Genomic DNA, 21,773 nt, shown 5'->3' on the forward strand with positions numbered 1-21,773 from the left:
TTTGTTTCTCAGTATTTTGTCAGCAAATAATTCAAGTGGTGGAACAAGCAGTAGTTAAAACTTTTTTCCCTTTTTCCAATAACTCAGAGATTAATCCCAATGATTATCTTACAGAATACAAATCGAATATAAAGCGACAGCACTGTTAAGGAAACTACATAAAAGTGAATGCACTAGAAGTACGTGTTTCATTACTGTAGGCAAAACTAGTTAGTACTCGAATTAGGTTGTGTGTCTTTAAATCGCATTCCATACTAGGTAGTTGGGTTTTCGGTAATTAGGCAAAATGGTTCGTGTCATCTTAAGGTATATTATGATGCTCTGTATTTTCTCTTTTAAATAAAAATGCCTCCAGATAAAATAAAATGTTTGGTGGAAAACTTCTGTAAGCGGTTGTTTGAATCGAATTTGAGAGAAACACTTTTTTGTGACCGGATATGCCTTTGCCTTTGTATGGTGCGCGGTTGGTATATTCTAGACATATTACGTATCGAAATTTATCCGGTCTGCCTGACATTTCCAAGTCCTTGAAACTTATCAGTGGGGTAATCTCGTATATTGACGATGTAACAGGTGTTACAGAGATTCGCGAAGCTCATGCAACATTAAAACAGGTTATTTCTTAAAAATATTTCTTGGAAATCCAACATTTTTGTGCAGATTTTATGGTGACAGTAAACATAGTTACTTCTACTGTGTTGTTTTGATAAAATTCCTTTTTGTTCCTCTGTGGTCTCTATTCTGCAATACCTAATACTAAATTAAACCACACTTTAGACTAGAAACTGCTGCATAGTGTTGAAGATTCAGTGAGAACTATGTAAAATTGAAATGACAAAATTATACAAGACATAAGCGCTGATGAATGCAATTGACATGATTAAAGCCATTTCAGAATGAAAAAAAGTTGCAAGATGCTCAGGTTATACGACGTAAAAAACGTGATGAACTGGATACGTTACAAATTCGAATGAAGCAGATACACAGTGAACTGGATAGATTTTCTCGTGGAGATGACAAGTGTGTCTTGCCTCGTTCTGGGCTATTTTATTCTCCTTTTTCAAATGTATTTCCTAAAATTGGTGTCAGTCTCCGGCTGACTTCATAGGTGTCGTGCTATCGTTGCTCATATGTAGGTAAAAGTTTGTTTTCTGCTTTTAGTAAACCATCAATTCAGGACTAACCAGGACACTGTTTGACATAGTAGGATACGTTGAAACATACATAGATGTACCAAAATTGCATTTTTGGTTCGCTTCAAGTCTTCTAAAACAAGTATTTCCTTGTTTTAACATATGTAAATTTGTCAAAACTTGTAGGTATCTGCGTTTGTTAACTGAAGAACATGCAGTTATAAAAAGTGAACAGCTTTTAATTGCCGAAGTTAGAAAGGCGGATGAAGCTGAGAAAGCTGCATTTGATGAATTATCAAGTGTTCTTCGGACCAGTCGAGCAAAGGAGCAAGAACAGTGAGTTTTATAGTCTTTCTGACAAAAAAATGAGATGATGCATATTGATCCTGTTCTCCAAATTACTCTGGTTGTGTGTTCATACAACTTATTCCCATATTCTTGTTTTTTTTTTCCTGTCTATCCTAATGAAACAGTTCAGATTGGAGTACTGCGTATGTCCAGGAATTGTGTATTTCAGATCGGATCGAGTAAAAACGTGGACAATTATAGCTTCTACACTTGGTGCATTATTGGGAATTGTTGGCACTTGGGTGGCAAATGAGGTTAGGATGCGTAAGATGAAAGAGCTGGTACCAGATTCGGCATTGTTGACACCACTGGTTAAAAAGATGACGGCACTGGTTGAGAAACAACAGAATGAGGTATGAAACTGCAGCTTTCCTTCCAGATTAAGAGCACAAATTGCTGTTACAATATTAAGATATTGAATAATATTGTCTAGAGACCAGTTGCTCTAGATAACCATTGCAGGTGGCTGCATTTATCACTGACATTAGAGAAGCAATGCATTTAAAAGCCGCTGAAGGGATGGCAATTGTTATATCAAACAAAGACGTAACTGGTAACGTACTTTCCGAGACTATTGTCAACCTTCTACAGGAGCAGAATACAGTTTTAACGAGGGAACTTGATGCAATCAAACGCTTGATTGCAATAGAGCTGAACTTAAAAGCAGAAACACCGAATGTGGTCTACATTGGTAATGACATGGAGGATCTCCTTAATAAATCAGAGAAAAATATTGAATCAAAAATGAAACTGCAAACACTTATTGAAGTGGTTTTTCTATACACCCTTATAGCCGTGTCCTTACCATTGATTTACGCCTTTTTTAAAGGACCTTAGATTATTAGCATTAATCCCATATGGCAGTGTACTGCTTTCCTTTTAAAACATGACATCAGGCATGTTATTGTCTTTACGGGTATTTGAAAGTAGTATATTATTGCAAGCAGAACTGGTTTGTCTTTTTTTTTGCTTAGAATATGTATAGTGCATCCGTGGCTCCCAGAATACTTGAAAATAACGGCTTGTGTTCACTGCATCATGTTGTTTATAGGTTGCAAATAAAACTGCCCGCAACTAATCTTAGGATCATATCTTAAACAGGGATTGTCAGCTCATGCGCACGTATGAATCATTCCTATGAGATCAGCACAGGGTTGCAGTTACGAAATGTGGTATGGAGACATATGAATCATTTATTCTCCCGCAAAAAAAATCACTTGTAAAAATGGGTTGGAATAGATATCCTCCAATGAACCACAATTAATAATCGTCACCGCGGCTAACTACTTCCTTGCAAGTTGGCCGCAACAAAATTGTATGTTCCCACTGGGCAGTATAACAACCCTTAACATCACATAAAGGAGGATACGCCTGCACGATGCCTTTGTCACACAAATCCTTCAGTGCCATTAAATATTTCGTCTCTCCCAAACGATCCAACCACCTTCGACAGAAGGCTAAAGTCCGGAAATTTTTGTTGATCACATTCAGCAAATTCTTCGATCGGGCTAATCTATAACTTTTAAGTATCTTTAAGGCTACTTTATCACCTCTTCCGTACTATAACTTTCCTGACACCAGAAATTTTTAAATAGTACTTATGTTGTATACCAAATAGCTTTATTCATGCAAATTATGTCCAGTCTTACCGACAAATAGTGGGTGACATCCAGACCACTATAACGGGAAAAATGCTTGCAGATATCAACAAAGGATCTCACAAAAACTAAGCCAATATTTTGCATGATCTCGAAAATACTCTAGTTTCCTTGAGTTCCTCTCTTTGGTTACTGATTATTGGAATCATACTAGTGATAATTACAAACCTTAGTGGAATATGCTCAGAATGAAGGTCATAATCTTTCATGTAATGACTGCATTCCATATCATCATGAACATAACCTTTACCAGTACTGCCAAATGTTTCAATAGCATAAAACTCGTTTTCCTCCATTTTTGTTTGCTCGCCTCCCTATAATATACTCTGTAATATATGTAAAAACATTACCATTTTCTAAAAACGACTTAGGTAACAAACTGGACCTATGAGTAGTAAAAAAGCTAGACTTTGTCGCAACCAGTTCATTGAATCTTACCTTTACTATCGGGACAGTTTTCCCAGCATGAATGCGATACGGTCCTATTGAATGTCCGTTCAAATTTCTGATCGGCTTTACGACGTAAGTCCTGCCATTCAGTTCGACCTAATTGGTATCACTTGCAATGTTAAATAAGCGGTCACAGAGGCTTTTTGTCTTTTTTAGAAAGTTTTTCCAAGCATTTATAAAACATCTGTCAACAAAACTCCCTGGTTATCTAATATCGTCACTTCTATTTTTAGTGCGGATATCAAATTAATATAAGTGTTCACAACTAAGTGACAGCGACCAGCGAAAAGTTACCTCGTGACTGCTCATAACTTCTTCAATTGTTTCGCCGATATCACATAGACGGACATCAATACCCGCTTCTCGAATTCCCGCGTTAGTAGCTTCATGCACCGCATTTACCAAATCATCGAATTTTGGGTCGAAATGAAGTGTGAATGCACAGTCGATGAGGCGACCACTGACGTGAACACCAAAATCAATTTTACAAACATCACTTTCCTGTAACAAATCAGTCATGATTTATCTTTAGTCAAGATCGAAAGGAGGGGAATTGAAAAAACAAACTTGTAAAACAGTAGTATCGCCAGCATTTGGAGTGTAGTGAGCAGCACAGTTGTTTAGTGAGCAGCCAGTTGGGAAAGCAAGCCCAGCTTTCAGTCCATCCTCATTGATCATTCTACGTGAATGAGCTTCAAGACGCTCACTAAATTTTGAACTTCATGTAACAATAAAATCATATTATATAAAGTGAATATGATAATAATGTGGAATACTATATAATATGCATTCCTTATAGACATACCAAAGTTGTATATAGCTTTTTAAATTTATTGGAACATCATTTTTAGGTGGTTCTCGACATACTGGTTCTTTTAAGGTTGGTACTCTGCTTTTCAAGCCTTACTTGATGATTTGAAATTGTTGGATATGAAGAGTAATAAAACAGTATTAAGAAAATTTATTGGTATTATAAAAATCGAAAGTTGAGGTCAAAACTACCAGATTTCAATCATTGTCATTCCCGGCTTAATCCAGGATCGTGCATATTTTCGTGTTTGTCTATGTGCCTCCGCAGCGCGACGGAAATCATTGTATGTCTCCTCATACGATGCATCCAAACTCTGCAAATATAGTTCATCTGGAATGAATATCAAATTATGTTGAAATAAAACTCTTTGTATACCTTTTTTTCTTCATTAGTCATCCGATTAACAGCAGTACGGTCATCAACTTTAGCTGTGTATTCACATATTTCTCCAACAGGGAAATTCCCATCAGGAAACTGTTCGTCAACTGGAACCAAATCTCTTACTTCTTCTTCAAACTGTTCCGTAAGTGATTTTGTCTGTGCAGGCGGCGGTTTGTCGTTTGCTCCCTGCCCTACAAAACAGATGCATTTAGGTGAATTTTTAATCTAAATTCTCAACAAATCTTGAAGGTTGCTCTCCAATTCTCTGTTTCGCCATATATATAGATATATATATAATTTATTTTCACTTATTCACTTATTTAAGAGATCTTGACGTGATAATTTTGAAAATCCAAAATGGCAGTCGAACCCAAAACTCTCTGATTAATAGTTAATAGTAGCCTGGCAGTAGGATTTACTGAAACTTCGCAAAAATTTTTTCTCGAAACAAGAGACTGCTTTAAGGCAAGACCAAGTGCGTTTATTATCCCGAGCTTGGAAGCAATAAAACTAACAGTCAGTTTAGATATCTTATCCAGTTTAGATTTGTTGAATTTAATTACATACCTTTTCCAGACTTCCTTATTGATTTTGCTGCGGCTGCAACTGCCTTCTTACGAGTCTCTAGCTCAACTTCCATTAGTATCGCGTCTAAATCATCAAGACCGCTGGTGTCTATAAATAATTAAAACTTATAAGCTCACATAATCTAATCACTTCTTCGTCATCGTAATTTGCAGTGATGAGACAGAATTAAGAATGACCATACGCTAGAAAGTTCTTGTCAAGTCAGCTAAAACCGAACCACGTAGACTACTGAACAACTTAATCAACTGATGGAACAGGCAAAACGGTTCAACGGTTGCCATTTTTAGTTTTTTTCGTGAGAAGGAGCGGTTGTAGGTTCACCGCATGTTGCATTAGCATCAGAAAGCATAATGCTTTATAGTTTCGTACTCTGGAAAAGAAACCAAATAAACAAAAACCTGACCATGAAAATGTTACCACTTATGAAGTGTCAAATTCCTCCAAACAAACCTTTGTTTCCAGGATTTTTTTTCTTCTGGGCATTCATTGCAATATTACGCTTGAATTTGTTGAACTGAAACACACCAACTTTTATAAAACATTTAAACCCTGAAGTAGAACAAAGAACTCTTTATAACGCAAACAAGGAACAAAAATATTTAATATTTTCGAGACTCATGAAAAAAAAAACCCAATACATATTACAGTATGTATAAAGAAACTGTTAAAAACCTATCATAACAAAGAACTGCTAGTAATGAGATCCATGCAGATCTAAAAGCTACCACGACCATCAAGATTTAACCGCTATCAAGGTTATCCGGGGATCATCAGAACTATCTAATTCACAAAATGGGTAGACTGTAGTTGATCACTGATAGCATAAATGCACGATTAATGAGAGAAAACAGGCAGAAGGTTACTCTTCTCCAAAACTGAAAATTAAAGTTCCAGAACACAAAACATTCAATCCGATCCTGCTTACTGCACAATCTGCTCCCTGAACAGACACGCTATACCAACCTATTCCAACCCTTCTTTTTCCTGCAAACCAAATTTCGCTGCATCATCCTGTACCACCACAATGAAAGACGTTACTTTTCATTCTCATACAAAGTAGCTTTTGGAACTGTATAACACATGAAGTGAAACATTCTAGCTATCAGCATAGATTGTATTATATACCTGTCAGTAGCCACTCAAATGATGGTCAAGGGAAAAAAGTATGTTCAATACACCGCTCTATTTTCTTGAGTGCTTGCTTTAATTTAAAATCGCAGATCCTCAACGAATGGTGCACTCTCGCCGTAAAACGTAGGCATATGCAGACAATATACACAGGCCTATACAGGCAAAACAATCATGCTGTTCAATGATACACTACTTGCACTGATCACAGGAGAACGGAAAACAATTGAAGCATTCAGCATATTTAAGCAAAGCATTCCGGATCAGCCGCCATCGGCAATAGGTGGAGAGTAGCGGAAGGTTCTTTCATTATGGTAGTCCAGCGAAATTGGTTTGAGAAATATAGCAATGGATTGATGGACAGCAACAAAGATCAGACTGCAACATTCTCCCTTACTCCGCATCGATTGCACTTTGCCATCACTGGGCAACTACAGAGCTACAGTCTACTCATTTCGTGAACCGGATAGTTCTAGTGATCTCCGGATGGCCTTAATGGCCTTTGAATAATTCGATCATCTTTAGATATCTGAAACGACAAGATTTGAAGGCAAGGTGCAAAACGAACATTTCATCGACTTTAAGACCGTAGGAAAGGATTCAGCGCACTAATTCTAGGACTATCAGCATAGATTGTAATCATACATCCAGATTTCATTCATTAATTGAAATTTATGGCAACTCTCCACTTGTAATTTCCAAGAGGATTGTGAAATAGTAGGGACCAGGCCTGTTCCTTTGTTTAAAGACCAAACAGCCAACATTTTCTCGAATTTAGCTCATCTACAAATGAGACTTCTTCATTGACCGCAGCTAATAATTCTAGCTAAAGCCTGAGAATAACAAAACTCCACTCCTTGCTGGCTTGCGCAGAAAATTTAGGACTGCAACTTATAACTTCAATAAAATTGCAGTCCTTTTGCAAAATTCATGAGAAATCCACACCAGGACAGGTGCCAATCTGTCTTTCCATCAAAGTATGAAAAGCACACGATTATATAACTATGAGGATATTCATGATAATGGGCAATGAGATTTACGCATTTAGTTACGGTCGGTCATTTAATCACACGTAGTGAACATGTGAATATAAATATGTGTGGCACATATGTGACGTTGTAAAATGTTACTCAGAGAACATAAATCAAGGGAAAAATTATTTATCTACTTGACATACTAAGAAATGAATATCAGCAGCGAGTGCACACGAACAAATACGCATACCATGTTTGATTGCAACTCACATGTTTATAACATTCACAAAACAGCAAACTTGTAGAATAATACATTTACCGGATAGAAATGGAAGACAAAAATATGATTTAAAAAAAAAATTCGTAAGCAAAGTACAAATTAACCCAACATATAAGAAATGAAGAAAGAATATTTCACTACTTTTTCGAACTTGGACATCAAATACAATCAGTTACCAAACCAAACACGTTATGGTACTAAACAAAATGGAGTCGCATGCGTGCTGCACATATGGGTTTCAACTAACGACTAAACTGGATTCATAGTTTTTAAGAATTGACGCAAACTCAATTAAGGTAAATGAGAACAATTAAATCATCTCTTATCTGCTGTACCAATCAAGAAAATATCAAATAATTTTTAAAATGTGCATGAAAGGAAAGTGGGAGTGATAGACGTTTACGGGTCACTCTTATACGGTACAGAAGCTGCTGAAAGGAGAAAGTTATAACTACATTCCAAGGTGAGGTCTGACAAGAATTTAGTGTTTACAAAACTGTGTGATTTTCGATGGGCATACAGACGCGTATGTTGCCTAATCACAGACAAATCGACATGTAAATCTTATACACTTCCTACTGTTTGAAAAATACTGCTTCCATAGCATCAGTAAGCAACTGTTAATTCTAATCTGATTCCATTCATGTAAATATTTGCCATGACAATTCTTAATAAGTTTAGAATCCTTCATCCCAACCAGAAAACTCATCAGGTGGTACGTCTTGTTCCGGTGGGTAGCTGTCAAAATTCGTTACATCTGATGGACTCGCTACCTTTGGTACAATTGGTGCTTTCAAAGTCCTTGACCTTAAGCCTTCCCAGTCGAAACCCATAAACCACCTAAAAAATACGCTGTTCGAAATCATATTTTTTCTTTTTAGATCTAAAACATGTCTTATAATTCTTTGATGAAGAATTATGCTAAACACGAGAAAAGTCACTTCATCGCCTGTTCATTTCCATAATTGATCAAATTCAGAAAATAAAAGACATACCTATGTTTACGAATATCACCAACGCCTCCACTGCCACAGCCAAGACGTTCGCCGGGATTGTCTTTGCAGAGTTTCTTAACAAGAGCCGTTGCCGTTTTTCCAATTCGTCGATTTGGAATTTCTAAGGCATCCACGCCTTTCAATATTAATGTATAAGTTTTCATGGGATCTGCGGCCTAGATAAATGAAATAGAACTTAATTACCCTTCTTCACGCCATAAAATTAAATATGTAAATTTTCCAAGTTCTTGTGGAAGTTTATATCGATTCATTTTTGTTTCCACATAAATCCTACGAAATTTTCACATAAATCTAAAAAAAAAGTTCAACAATAAGATATACCTGAAATGGTGGACGACCGAGCATCAATTCACATATATAAATTCCTAACGCCCAGTAATCAGCTGCTTGGTCATGTCCCTTGTTAAGGATAATTTCGGGTGAAACATATTCCGGTGTACCACAGAAAGTCCATGTTTTTCGCCCACTTGCTAACTTTTTTGCGAAACCGAAGTCAACCTGTAAACAATTAACTGCAACAACAGCAAAACTTCATTTAAAGACAAAAAATATAACAAATACAATAAAGCAAAAAATGAACACTAAATGTACCATGCGTAAGAGATATGATACATACAAGTTTCAGATATCCTGTCTGGGTAAGTAAGCAGTTTTCTGGCTTTAAATCACGGTAAACAATGCTTTTTCTGTGTAAATATTCAAGCGCCTCTAAAACGCAAGCGACATAAAATCGAGCAGTGTAGTCATCGAAGTGCCCTCTATCTCGAAGCGTAGTCCATAACTCACCACCCAAACAAACTTCCATCAGCATATAAACGTATTTGGCATCACGAAACGTTGTGTATAACCTGGAAAACGATAAGGCAATAACCTTAGTAAGAGTGGAACTAGATGAAAGCTTCCTGATTTAAATAACGATAAAACATAAAATTATACACAAGTTTTAAAATAACTGAACCATATTAAAACAAGTTAATCGATATCTTTCGAATTACCTAACAATCCAGTCTGAATGAGTTTCCATCATAATATTTCTTTCCGCAAAAATATGCTCTTGTTGCCTTGTATCTACAATATGCTTTTTTTTCAAAGCTTTCAGCGCAAATGTCCGCATTTTGTCACCACTGATGCAAACCTGAATCATCTTTTAAGTGATATCAAGAAAACTAACATAGAAACAACATAGATATCTCAAAGTAAGAAAATTTCGTCTGTTCAGCAGTACCAAAACAGGGACATATTCTCGAAGCAATAAAAGATTACACTGAAAAGATATGACCATATGTAGTGCAGTTTTTATTAACCGACTAGGCAAGTAAACTAATGCAACATGGCAAAATGACCAGTACTGTACATTTTTTCAAATAACAACATGTATACATGTAGTGGAAATAGCTTATATTTCTGAATAAGTGCTAGCTTATATTGTGCTATAAACACTTCAAGATAAAAATGTCAAAAAATTTTTTGTTGCCCAAAACACGAACCAATTCAACACGACCAAAACCACCAACACCAAGTGTAACAATCCTTTTCAAATTTCTTAACTGCAAATCAGCAAATTCTTTCTCTTGAGCAGTCTTTTTTGGCGATGGTGGCTCAGGTACAACACTGAAATATGTGTTTCTGTAACGTGACTAATTCAAATAGAATCCTCTATCCACAAAATAAATGAAAGAATCTTTGAACAGTGAAGGAAATGATCATTTACACAGTGGCTCTCCTTTGTGAATCCCCATAGTCTCGATTTAAGGCTTCAAGATCTCCAATCAGTTTTGTGAATGATTCTCTGTCAAGTGTTAGAACTTCTACACCTGGATTAATTGCGATAATACTTGCTGTCCTTACCTGGAAAAACTTATAGTGAATAAAAAAATATAGCGAAATTAGATAATGTTTAGATAATGTTATAAATACACCTCTTCACCAAGAAGGGCTTTTTCACCGAAGAAGTCGCCCTGCTTTAGAATACGTATTTCTCGAGGCTCCAGTTCGCCTTCAATCTGCTGTGTAACGCGAACTTGACCATTCGTAAGGATAAAGAACGTGTCACCCTTAAACAAAACTTTTATAAAAGGTAAAGCATACTTTTAAATTTACAAATCGAAATCATCAAGTTCTTTAGAGTGATTCCACAAAAGAACAAAAAAAGAAAAAAAAAAAAAAAACTTTTTCTCCTTCTCGAATAATGTAATTACCACCGGAATAATAATCTTGGTCCAAAACATCAGCAATTTTTGATATTCGATCTTCTGACAAGTTTTCAAATAATGATACCTGTAGTGACAAAATTCTGATTCCGAATTATAGTCCTATCTTACTATCAAAAAGGTTGAAATTAGAATGGAAATTTTGATACCAGTGGTGGTCAACCTCAGTAACTTCCATAAACCGAATTTTATATTACTCAAAAAAAATGGTGTTGTAGTATGTTTTTTGAAAACATAAATGAATATAAACAAACTTTGCTAAGAAATGCCATTAACTGTGCATGTCTTTCCATACCCAAACGCATTGTAATCATTTGAAAGACAGAACGATCCAGCACCCACAACTGAACATCTGATAATGCTTGCACAGATGCTGTTCTGAAACCACTTTTTCGCAAATAAGTGATTGCAAAAACAAACTTTTAACACGATGTAGAAAAAACTGTTACATTGTTTACTCCAATTCTAAGTTCCAAAAAATCTTTTTCAGACAACGAAAAAACTTTCTACATGCCCTACACTCGAAAAGTTCCGAATTCACGGTCAGAAAAAATTTAGAAATATAGGCATACTATGATGCTTCGAAAAAAGAACATAAATCTACAGAGAACACAACTAAGATAAAAACGTACAGATTCACGACAATCTGAAACGACTTACCTAACACAGTTATAAAGAATTGCAAGTTCTCCCATAACAACTCCTGCAGACAATTTTCCCAACACAATACCTTCGCGTGATACCTGAAGCTGTCCCTCTGAAACAGTAACTCTCCATCCAACTTGTAACAATAATTCATAATACCTTATTTTGTCGATTACGTCGAAAAGGGAAAAATAACAAGAAAAATAAGTTAATAATTTTCTTTAAATATTACTGAATGAAAAAATATAATCTAATAAACGTGAGATTAAAAACTAACCAGCAACAACAAACAGTCGATCTCCAGGTTCACCCTCCTGTATAACCCATTGGCCTGCACGAGCACGCATTTCATACATGCATTCTACCAGTTCTATAACTTGTTCTTTAGCAAGCTGTCGCAAAAAGTCATTCTTCTGAACTGCATCCCGAATAAGTTGTTTCGAACTGAAAATTTTACGGAAAAATCAATGATGTTTTCTTGAAATATGAATCACCAGAACAGTTTTTCTCTATTTAGTGAATAGTTATTAAAATAGTGAAACTATGACTGAAATGGTATTTCTGTTCCAAGTTAATGTCTCGACTCATAATGATAGGTCACGTTATTCCTGCATTTTTTTTTATCATTATTTTCATTGCCCTTATGGTTACAATGCGTTCAACTGGAAGGGAAAAGTATGTAACTACAGAGTTTGCGAACAAAGCCATGACCATTAATGAAAGTGATTTGATTAGCACAAATTAACTATTACATCCGAAATCACAGTGAATCATAAGAAAACTTCTGCATCTCTTTAGGCTGCAGTGACAAAGTTATTTCCCAAACTAGCTTTGTAAAAGAGTGTAAAAGACTGTACAAACCCAGCAGATTTCGGATGATGTTGTAAGACAGCTTTTTGCGTATCTAGGTTGGATGGTTCTGCAGATACTGCCATTTTCTTGGAACGAACACCGTCATCCGCTGTTGGCAACACCGCCTTTTGCTGAAGTTCAGTTCGTAACTCTTCAGTACCCCACGAAGCCTGCAAGCAACAAATTCAAATAATGTATATCCATCATAGGGAATGCAACGTATCTGAAACATCCTAATTTTGTGCGGGCGAACATACCTTTTGAGTAACGCTTATTGCCGTAACGGACTGTGCTTTTTGATCAAGTACAGAACGAAGTTTGTCACATTCTGACTGAAAATAATTGAACAATTACAAAAGGAGGGTAGTAAATTTGAGTCAGTATAATTTAGCATAAATTCAGTATAAATTATCATATTCCCACAAATGATAGCTCCAAAAAATGAAAGTATGAAAGTATTTCGGAATTTTAAAAGGAATTAACCTATTTTCTCTATATCGACAAAACATACCTGCAATGTCCTCACTTCCTTTTCTAATTCGTTAATCCTTTTCAGCTGCGTTTCGACGGTACTTTGCTGCTGCCGGATTTGACGTTCCCTTTTTTCAATAGTTTCCTCCAGTTGAGGAATAAGCTTCTGGATTTCGCTGGCATCATAAGTGCGTGTGCCTATTTGTACCTGGAAAACAAATTATAAAGTGATCTAAAACTTCCTGGCTTCAGTTCATTACAATTTTTTTGATATTACGAAAAAAAGTTACCTCTTGTGCTACCTTCTCGAAAAAACTTTCAAGTTTGTCAAGCAAGCAACAAATCAAACAATGGTTGTTATCGCAATGATTAAATCGACTGCGAAAGATCCTTCCCCATACCTTACCATCACTTTTACAGCCGAATAATCAACAAAAGGATTGAGTTTCCGATTGTCTTATGTACTGCTTTTGCATCTCTATTTTTGTTAATTATAAATGATGTGCGAAATTGCTGCATCAACTTTTATTCGCTTCCTTTCAAATACTTAAGCTTTTTGATCATCTAAATTCTTTATCCTACCCGTGCAGTTTAGAAAGTTAATAAAAATTGTACTTTACTGCTTATAAATTTCTTGAATCAATTAGTCCCTTTCAGTTTTCTTCCGATGTCTCAAAAAATTAAGCGAAAGCTTACGCAAGCTGTGGTGAACATATGAAAACAGAGTTTCAAAAAAAGGGAGAAGATCGAGAAGAGCGATGCCTCACTTCATTTGTGTATCTTTTTGCACTCTGCAACCTGATTGATGAGAACTAATTCATCAGCAGATTTGTTCACAAGACGAATACGCTAAAAGCTGTTACAAAGCAGCATTAGCATCAATCATCGAATAATATGATCATGGATCACATAAGTTAAACAAACAAAACAAATGTGCATTTGTTTTCGCGTCTGAAGATAACTATACTATTCTTGTTTGTTAGATTAAATCAAATAAAAATAATAATTAGCTTGCTAAGTTATCATCTAACTGCAGAGAAAAACAAACGGACTTATTAAGCATTCCATGTCCTTCCACCAAGAATCTTAGGCAACTACATACATTCTTCAGATTCTGTGTGGCTCCTCGAATCTTAACTTCAACGTGAAACATTAAAGAAAAAGTGAATAACAAACTGAAACGAAAATCGGACACCATCAGCAAACTTATATTTAGTATGTGCACAAAAAGCTGAAAAAACAAATCATAAAAAGGACTAAAACAAATCGCTAATACTACAAGGTAGCGTGAGATAATTTAGAGTAAGCCGGTTGAATGTAAATGTCCACTATCGGTGCTGATTTCATTAATTATCAAAGCAATTCAGGTGTACTTCATTCTAATCCTGATAACTACTCAAAAAAAGAACGTGCGGCAGCAACCATGAGATTTTGAGTATGGATAGAATGTGATAATAGCCAGTTTCCAAACTAAAAAAAGTATTGTCTGTCTTCGAAATGTATTGCACATGATTAATATGGCAAAAAAAACTACGTTTACTCCTGGTAAAATATCGGAAGGGTTAAGAACGGCAAACTTTCTTCTAAACTAGACCAGTATATTCTAAACCTAGTGGGTAATCTCAGGTAATCAATGATATAAAATGAAAACTTAGAGTTTATTTTGCATGTAAAGAGCACTAATTTCAAATAAGGAAACGATGAAGCATATTGTAACTTATTATTATTATTGTTCGTAATCATTGCAAGCAAAAACATTTTTTATATAAATTTGCAGTATTCAGCACGAAGACGATCTTCTTTCCTAGGCCCTGGGCGTGACCGTTAAGTAGAGGAGATAGAAGGAACCGTGTAAAAAATTAACAAAGAGAACCTGAATAAATGGGGTCGAATGATGCAGCATAGTTCCAACAGTAAAGAGGCGATCAGTTGGCAATAGATCAGTTCGGTTCAGACTCAATACGGAACTCAGATCTACGCCACTCCACTTCGGATCCACTACTAGTGCCAAATGCTGCAACCAACCCACCACCACATCATACGTCCAAACGAGCTTGAACGCGCACAAACAATCACCAACAGTAACAGCAGCGTTTCTGCAATATGACTGCAGCGAAACAATAAAAAAACTAGCCGAGTGAAGCGTTCTAAAGCTTCAAGCGACGGCGAGGGGACGCAAATTTTTCCATAGTTGTCCTTTCCCAGTAGATATATACAAACAAGACAACTCGGCAACGACATACACACACATATATACATATATATGCGCACACATACATGTAAGCATCAACTTGGAGCCGACGTTTCGTTCATTAGCCAAGTCATAATGCTGCGTGACCAGTGGACTAAGGATATCCTTGTATGTGTGAATCAAGCTTGAAGAAAAAACTTGCAAAAATGCATACTATCAATGAAAGCAGTAAACATTCCGCCATCCGCCACAGTTAGTCCTGATTCTCTTAAGAAAATGCTTTCCAAGATGCTTTGTTGTTCTAGCAATACTATAAATGAAAGATAAACATTTTTAGGGTGTTCAGTGTTGCAAGTGAAAAACCGTTCCTTTCCTAATGTTGCTTCAAGCTTGTTTTCTTCCTTCACTATGATCAATACATCCCCAAAAGTTCATTACTGCCAACCTTACTTCTGGAATAGCATAATATGTAAATTCATGCGTAGTTCACAATTTTTATACGTAAGATATACCTCCTACTTCCTAATCAAATAACTTAATCACTCAACATGTTCCAACATTTTCTTACCACCCTTAATATCACATTATCTTGTGATACCATCGATGAAATCACATACAATATCCACAACCAACTGTTCTTGAATCTTGATAGGTTTTCCGTTCCAATAATTCGAATGACAGCTAAAGTTATATACAAACTAAAACATCAATGGTTAACACCGCTTATTAAGTTTACCATCTTGTTTGAAGCAGTAAATTCCAACATTAGATTAAGTATATGAGCAAAAATTTTTGACAGTTAATAACCGTTTACAGTTTTTGTTTTTATAAAAAAGTTCGAGACAATATCTAGAGGAAAAAAAGTATTTTCGAAGCTTCTCGCCATCAAAATCTAAATTATAGGTACATGTCTTCATAAGGTAACTGGATGTATCCAAAAATTTCATACGTCCAGCACCTTCATATCCTACTCTTAATCCGATCGTCCCGTTCATAAGTATTATATAAATACACTAAACCACCTTCTGATTGCTTTGTAGTGGGAATTAACTCCTGTTTAATTAAAACTGTAAATAACAAGGATGCCATATTCAGTTTTTCTCTAATTTCTTAAGAGAAATACTTTTCCTAAACAATCATTTCGTAAAGAAAATCTACGAACAGTACGATAAAACCACACGTCTTTTGTGGTGATGAACATTAGGATGAGTGTCATGTTTATCCCATGGTTGAGGTTTCTTAAAAGTGGATGAATAAATGTAAAGAAAACATTTCCGATGTTAAGATTCTCATAATACTGCATTATGCCGTATTAAATATAAAAATGGTGTAAATATAAAGATCATATTAGATATAAAGATGTGTATCGTGCAATCTATTTATTATTTTATAAACTCTCCTATAACACAACTATCACCTAAGTTAACAATTCTCTAAAGATTCTAAATAGCAGGAACGACAGAAAGTCTGATGGATTCCCATCACTTGCTGCGAGAGAGATAAGAAAAAAAAAGCACAAACAACTGCCCACAATAATATAGCTACGTACAAACAAATTCAGTAGCTCCCAATAGTGATACTACGATTATGGTAGATGAACAATGAATACGAACATGTCCTTTCCCTTTATACTGCACTATTGCTGTACCGAATCTGCAGATGCATTTTGAAGTGACGTTAAATTAGCGAAACGAATTATTATAAGCATTATAATTTATCGTCATCTGTTGAACATCTCGCGCTTCTGTACACAGACTGGAGAAACAGGCGCAGACTTGAAATACTATTTTCTGTAATTCTGACAACAAAATTAATATAACTTAGACAAAAGAACTGTCGCAGAAGCAAATTTTTGTCGTGGAATATCTGATAGTTTAATTATTAATTTTGAGAAAGGTTTTGATCGCAGAGATTCGTTGGATGTAGGTGTAAATACGTGGGGTAACAAAGAATTACAAGAATTCTTTTATTAGCAGAAGTAATAGGACAATATGTTGATAGAGAACAGTTGGAAGTGAACCTGTCTGGCTCTTGGTAACAAATTGCACACACCAATCTTTTAACAACGGTGACCCTTATATAGTAATTGTATCTTACATTATATGTGTTAATATGTGGGAATGTTTATAATTAGCCATTTTTGTACAAAGGATAAACTGTCTAGTACAATGGGTTGTCTAGGCATTATGATGGGTAGCTACTATAATGGGTTGCAAAAGACATTACATGATAGATGCTCATAGCATGTGAAGTGATATAAGATCAAAGGTCAGTTAAACCACTACGATGAATTGTAAAAGATTGATATATTAAGCATTATTAACATTTATTTAGTGCTTCGCAATATTAAAATTCGAAACATGAACATGTCGAAAAATATTTTTAGTTGGGAAAAACAACTGTGGTCTACATCAGCCTAAGACTTCTACCGGATATTTTATATTCTGGACATAAAATACGTCCTAAATATTCTAGATATGAATAACATCGACCACTACAAAGAGTGATAGGTGATATATGGCAGAACTCATTACGGGTTTAGACAAACAAAGACAAAATGACAATAAAAAATTATGATGACCAACTAATACGATTTCCTTAAAACACAACCGCTCCCACAAAGCACTTTTTATCATGCAAAAAATTTTTTCAAGAAAATATTTGTTCAACAAAGGAAGCACATTTGAAGGAAGGTAAACTAATATTTTAAAAAAATTCAAATAATTTAATGATGATGCCATAACCTAGCCGATTCTAGAAATCCCTCCAGGCTTCAGATAACAGTAAAGCTAAGAAAAGATTTATTAATAACCAAATAATCTCAAGGAAAGACAATAAAACCAATCAGAAAATTTAAAATGGTCTAAAAACTGAGGAAAAATCGATATGACGACATGAACTTATGAAATATTTTACAAGGAACTTCCAATTCTGATTCAGTGGTGAAAAATATAACAGAAAAAGTGAAACCAGGCACCATAAAAAGGTATAATTAGCAGTTCCTCAGCTGTATAAATGTGTAATAAATCTGGTAATCAAAATGAGATATATTATTTTGAACAGTGCGTGTGGCCCGAAATGGAGACTAGTGTGTGAAGTATTGGAAAAAGATATGAAAGATTTTTTCACACAACTGAAACACATTTGAAACAAAACGAATTAGTAAGGTATACATTCAATAAGTTTATTTCAATGAACGCATCAACTCTTGCTGATAATGATGAAAAGTTGCTAACGGATTCAATTTCACACCATATAGATCACCGAACCATTAAACATCAGAACTGTTGGTGTCACATTATAAAGCAGTTCGTGACAAAGTATTAGCGACTTAACAAATGAAAAACAGAACTGGAGGAGATAAAATCAATCAACATTAAAATTAAACCAAAATATAAGAAACAGTGAGGAATAATTTCTATTAAACAAAATTTTTTGCTGACTTTTCGACTATTATGTATGTAAAACCATGCAAAGCCAGTTCATTCAAACCACAAAAAGCATATGAATAGATTTTATCAACCTATTTAATAATTTATGCTAAAGAAAAAAGCTGCTTGTCGCACAACCCCTCATATAAAAGAATCCAACAAATTTCGACAAAAAAGCAACAAACGTTTATCGCATCAATAAAAGAGGAATATACGACATTTGCTCAGTCGTAAGAAAGAAACCAACGAGTGCTTAATTAATGGCATAAATCAAACATGGTTTTGATACCACATGTTCCTCATCATATAGCCTATTCACAAACTGGAAATGTAACCAATTATCTAAGAAACCAAAACTCAGTAGTTCCAAACTTAATTTTTGAAGAAAAACTTCAAAATAAAGTATGAGACAGTTCACTAAATTGTTTGTCAATTAAGATTCATGGAGTTTTAGATGACATGCAAGCACCCTAATTTAAGCTGTCAGTTGAAACAAACAGTAAGAATCTTTCAAGTTCAGAAAGAAACCTAAAACAAACAAAGGAAGAGACTTCTATAGCTACAGAAAACTTTTTGTTTTGCTTCATTTATGCAAATGGAAGGTAAATCGAAGAGCTATAAGACGAAGGAGTTCCCCAAATTTTTGCACTTCGAATGTGCTCACCGGGAGAAAATATGTAAATTTTGCAACAATTGTGAAGAATTGTATTCTTTAAATCATTTATTTAATAAAGAGAAAGGTTAGCGGGAGAAGCAACCAAAAGTGTAAAAACAATAACTGATTTCACTCTTATTTTTTTAAAAAATTTGCTTCAAGCAAAATTCCAACTAATTTACATATCTTAAAGAACAAAATATCTGGACAGAAAGGAAAAAATTAACAGTACTGTATAAGCAAAAATTTTTTTCCAACAGAATTGTATCCTATGGTAATTTAAGTTTCCAAAAAATCTGTGCTATAAGCGAATCGTTCTGCGTGCAAGGCTAAGTCTAAGCTATTCCAAAACCACATAGTGCTAGCTTTAAACGTTAGAAGTTGGCTGACTCAATAATACTTACACTCTCAGTTGTGTGTCACTACGTGTCTTGTTAGTTTTCTGAGATAAACAATAGGAAATTTTACATAAAATATATAGAAATAGCAATGATTTAGTCAAATAAAGTAGACCATTTACTAAGGATATTTAATAATGGAGCAAGACAACGCCAAAAAAAAAACAGTATTTACCTGAGCTGGAGGTATTTGCAAGTCAGATGGCTTACGCAACTTCGAAAAAAAACTTCGTATCCCAGTGCCACCGGATGTGGGCCTCGTGGCCGCGGAATTACTCATCTGCAAGAAAAACGGCTACAACTGCGCGGAAATCTAAAAATTCAGAATACACATACGAATATCATGAATTACACTTTAACTGAAGATAAGCATGGACAATTTCTTAATTAACATAATCACAAAGACCGGAAGAAAAATTGAAAAAAATGTTTTTTGTAATTCGATTTTACATTTCTACCATTTCATATGCCTAGTAGCATCATCTTACTCCATACGAACTATTTTCAAAATTCAATCTTTTTCTTTTGCTGTTAATTTATTTGGAAACAAAAGTACCAAGAAGAAGGATAGGCCAGAAATGTTTATATTACACCATAAATAATGGGTACCACACACAGATGGCATTCGACCATTCTAGTAAGTAACTCTTATCCTACATTTTCTCGAATATTTACTTAATGGGATTCTATCTAATAGTAAAAGCCCCGGAATCAGCTGCATATGTACAACACCGATCTTAATAATCACTAGATGACTGAAGTGATTCCTGAAAATCAAGCTATAGTCGGCGACACACTTCGGCTGAGCGCCAACAACTCGATTTCATCTGTTCCTTAATGAAGTGCTGTACTTCATATCAGAAAAATCAATTTTTCTGTACTGCTAATGAGACCCACATCTGTTCAGCTATGAACATGAAATGATTAAAATTTTCGAAAGATTTAAAAATTAATAGCAGTGCGAAGTATAACTTCGCAGTAGAATGCAGCTGTGCAGGTTTGAGGTGCACTGCTCCCTTCTGCATCTCAGTACCCCATTATACTCAATTTTATGAGTAGTCATAACGAAAAAAAAACGGTACCAGAACAAGTCAATCCATGTTTCAAATCTGCCACAAATTTCAAAAACTTTTAGAGCAATACTAAAGTTCTTCAAAATAAGCACTGGTATAGGATGTGCAGATGAAGAGAATGGTTGAAACTTTATACTATATGAATGAGCTTATTGTGACAGTTAGCAACAAATCCAGCGAATGTTTATTGAAATACTGCAGCTTATGCTTTACAGTTTTTGTTAACTCCAGAAATAGTGATCATCCATTACAACAGGAAATATTTAGCTTTCGTTATGGAAATTGGGTGTTATATTTGAAGACAGCGATGGTAACGAGAAATATGCCGCTCATATAGCTTATGAAGGTTGAGCCAAAATGAAGTGATCTGAGTTACCTGTTTTAGTCACTATACAGTAGCAGTAGCCCACAATTTACAGCACGATTTAAAGTCAGCAATCAAATTGGAATACATTGAATAAAAAAAGCATCCACGTATGCACGTCACCAAACCCAAACAACTCTAGCGAAAAATTCAGCCTTCGTTACGCATATGTTATCTATGTTGTTTCGAAATTTTAAGAATAACATTACAACTTATCTTTTCTTGTATGTAATAAAAGCCATAAAAAGATGGACGAGTCACTTACGTAAACCAAACATTGTAATTTACCTATTCGGGATATATACTTTTTTTTCTGTTCGTTAATCTACTAATGACCATCAGTCGTTATGAAATTCACGATCAGCAGCAAGAGAATGCTGTCGTACCGTACCGTGTTTCTTATTCTTTGTTTCCGAAAAAAAAAAAAATAATCAGTGTAGAAAAGTTTGTCATTGTAAATTATACCGTTATCTCACTGAAACATATAAATAGAAGCCATAAACCCGTAAACCAAAAAATAACAGAAGTCAACCCTGAAATTTCAACAAGTACAAAAACTTGAGCATCCACAACATATAACATGAAGTGCAAAATATGTACCGATACAACCAAAAACTAACAGTTATTAAAGAAACATGACACGTAGGAAAAAATTTTATTTCATAATTCCAAAAAAAGGTAAATTTTAACAATAAAAGCAAAATTTTCTTAAGAAT

The 21,773-nt window shown here is 35.0% G+C and overlaps 3 protein-coding genes across 10 annotated transcripts; 1 reads left to right on the top strand and 2 right to left on the bottom strand.

The window, feature by feature from the left end:
• Positions 1-437: 437 nt before the first annotated feature.
• Positions 438-2,318, top strand: Bm7395 (Uncharacterized protein; the record flags this gene model as incomplete). Its single annotated transcript, XM_001899004.1, has 5 exons — positions 438-614; positions 896-1,020; positions 1,320-1,469; positions 1,651-1,834; positions 1,944-2,318. The coding sequence occupies 5 exons, from the start codon at positions 438-440 to the stop codon at positions 2,316-2,318; spliced, it is 1,011 nt and encodes a 336-aa protein (XP_001899039.1).
• Positions 2,319-2,741: 423 nt separating this feature from the next.
• Positions 2,742-5,856, bottom strand: Bm13981 (Uncharacterized protein; the record flags this gene model as incomplete). 4 transcript variants are annotated; one of them, XM_001899003.2, is made up of 9 exons in its annotated part: positions 2,742-2,994; positions 3,308-3,453; positions 3,578-3,685; positions 3,884-4,090; positions 4,157-4,295; positions 4,592-4,713; positions 4,776-4,972; positions 5,349-5,456; positions 5,820-5,856. In XM_001899003.2, the coding sequence occupies 9 exons, from the start codon at positions 5,854-5,856 to the stop codon at positions 2,742-2,744; spliced, it is 1,317 nt and encodes a 438-aa protein (XP_001899038.1). The 4 variants fall into 4 exon arrangements, with proteins under 4 accessions (XP_001899038.1, XP_042929903.1, XP_042929904.1 ...); XM_043073969.1 differs by lacking the exon at positions 3,578-3,685; XM_043073970.1 differs by lacking the exon at positions 5,820-5,856 and having other exon boundaries at positions 5,349-5,421.
• Positions 5,857-8,428: 2,572 nt separating this feature from the next.
• On the bottom strand, positions 8,429-19,900 carry Bma-egl-4 (Uncharacterized protein; the record flags this gene model as incomplete). Of its 5 annotated transcripts, none has more annotated exons than XM_043073972.1 (16): positions 8,429-8,591; positions 8,747-8,922; positions 9,089-9,265; positions 9,384-9,615; positions 9,763-9,902; positions 10,255-10,378; positions 10,479-10,615; positions 10,687-10,821; positions 10,937-11,044; positions 11,232-11,355; positions 11,638-11,734; positions 11,900-12,066; positions 12,484-12,644; positions 12,732-12,806; positions 12,986-13,153; positions 19,796-19,900. In XM_043073972.1, the coding sequence occupies 16 exons, from the start codon at positions 19,898-19,900 to the stop codon at positions 8,429-8,431; spliced, it is 2,289 nt and encodes a 762-aa protein (XP_042929906.1). The 5 variants fall into 5 exon arrangements, with proteins under 5 accessions (XP_042929906.1, XP_001899037.1, XP_042929907.1 ...); XM_001899002.2 differs by lacking the exon at positions 19,796-19,900 and adding an exon at positions 14,819-14,848; XM_043073973.1 differs by lacking the exon at positions 19,796-19,900 and adding an exon at positions 13,642-13,659.
• Between the last annotated feature and the right edge of the window lie 1,873 nt (positions 19,901-21,773).

Source organism: Brugia malayi (assembly GCF_000002995.4).
Source record: "Brugia malayi strain FR3 genome assembly, contig: Bm_v4_ChrX_scaffold_001, whole genome shotgun sequence".
In the NCBI taxonomy this organism is placed as follows: Eukaryota; Metazoa; Nematoda; class Chromadorea; order Rhabditida; family Onchocercidae; genus Brugia; species Brugia malayi.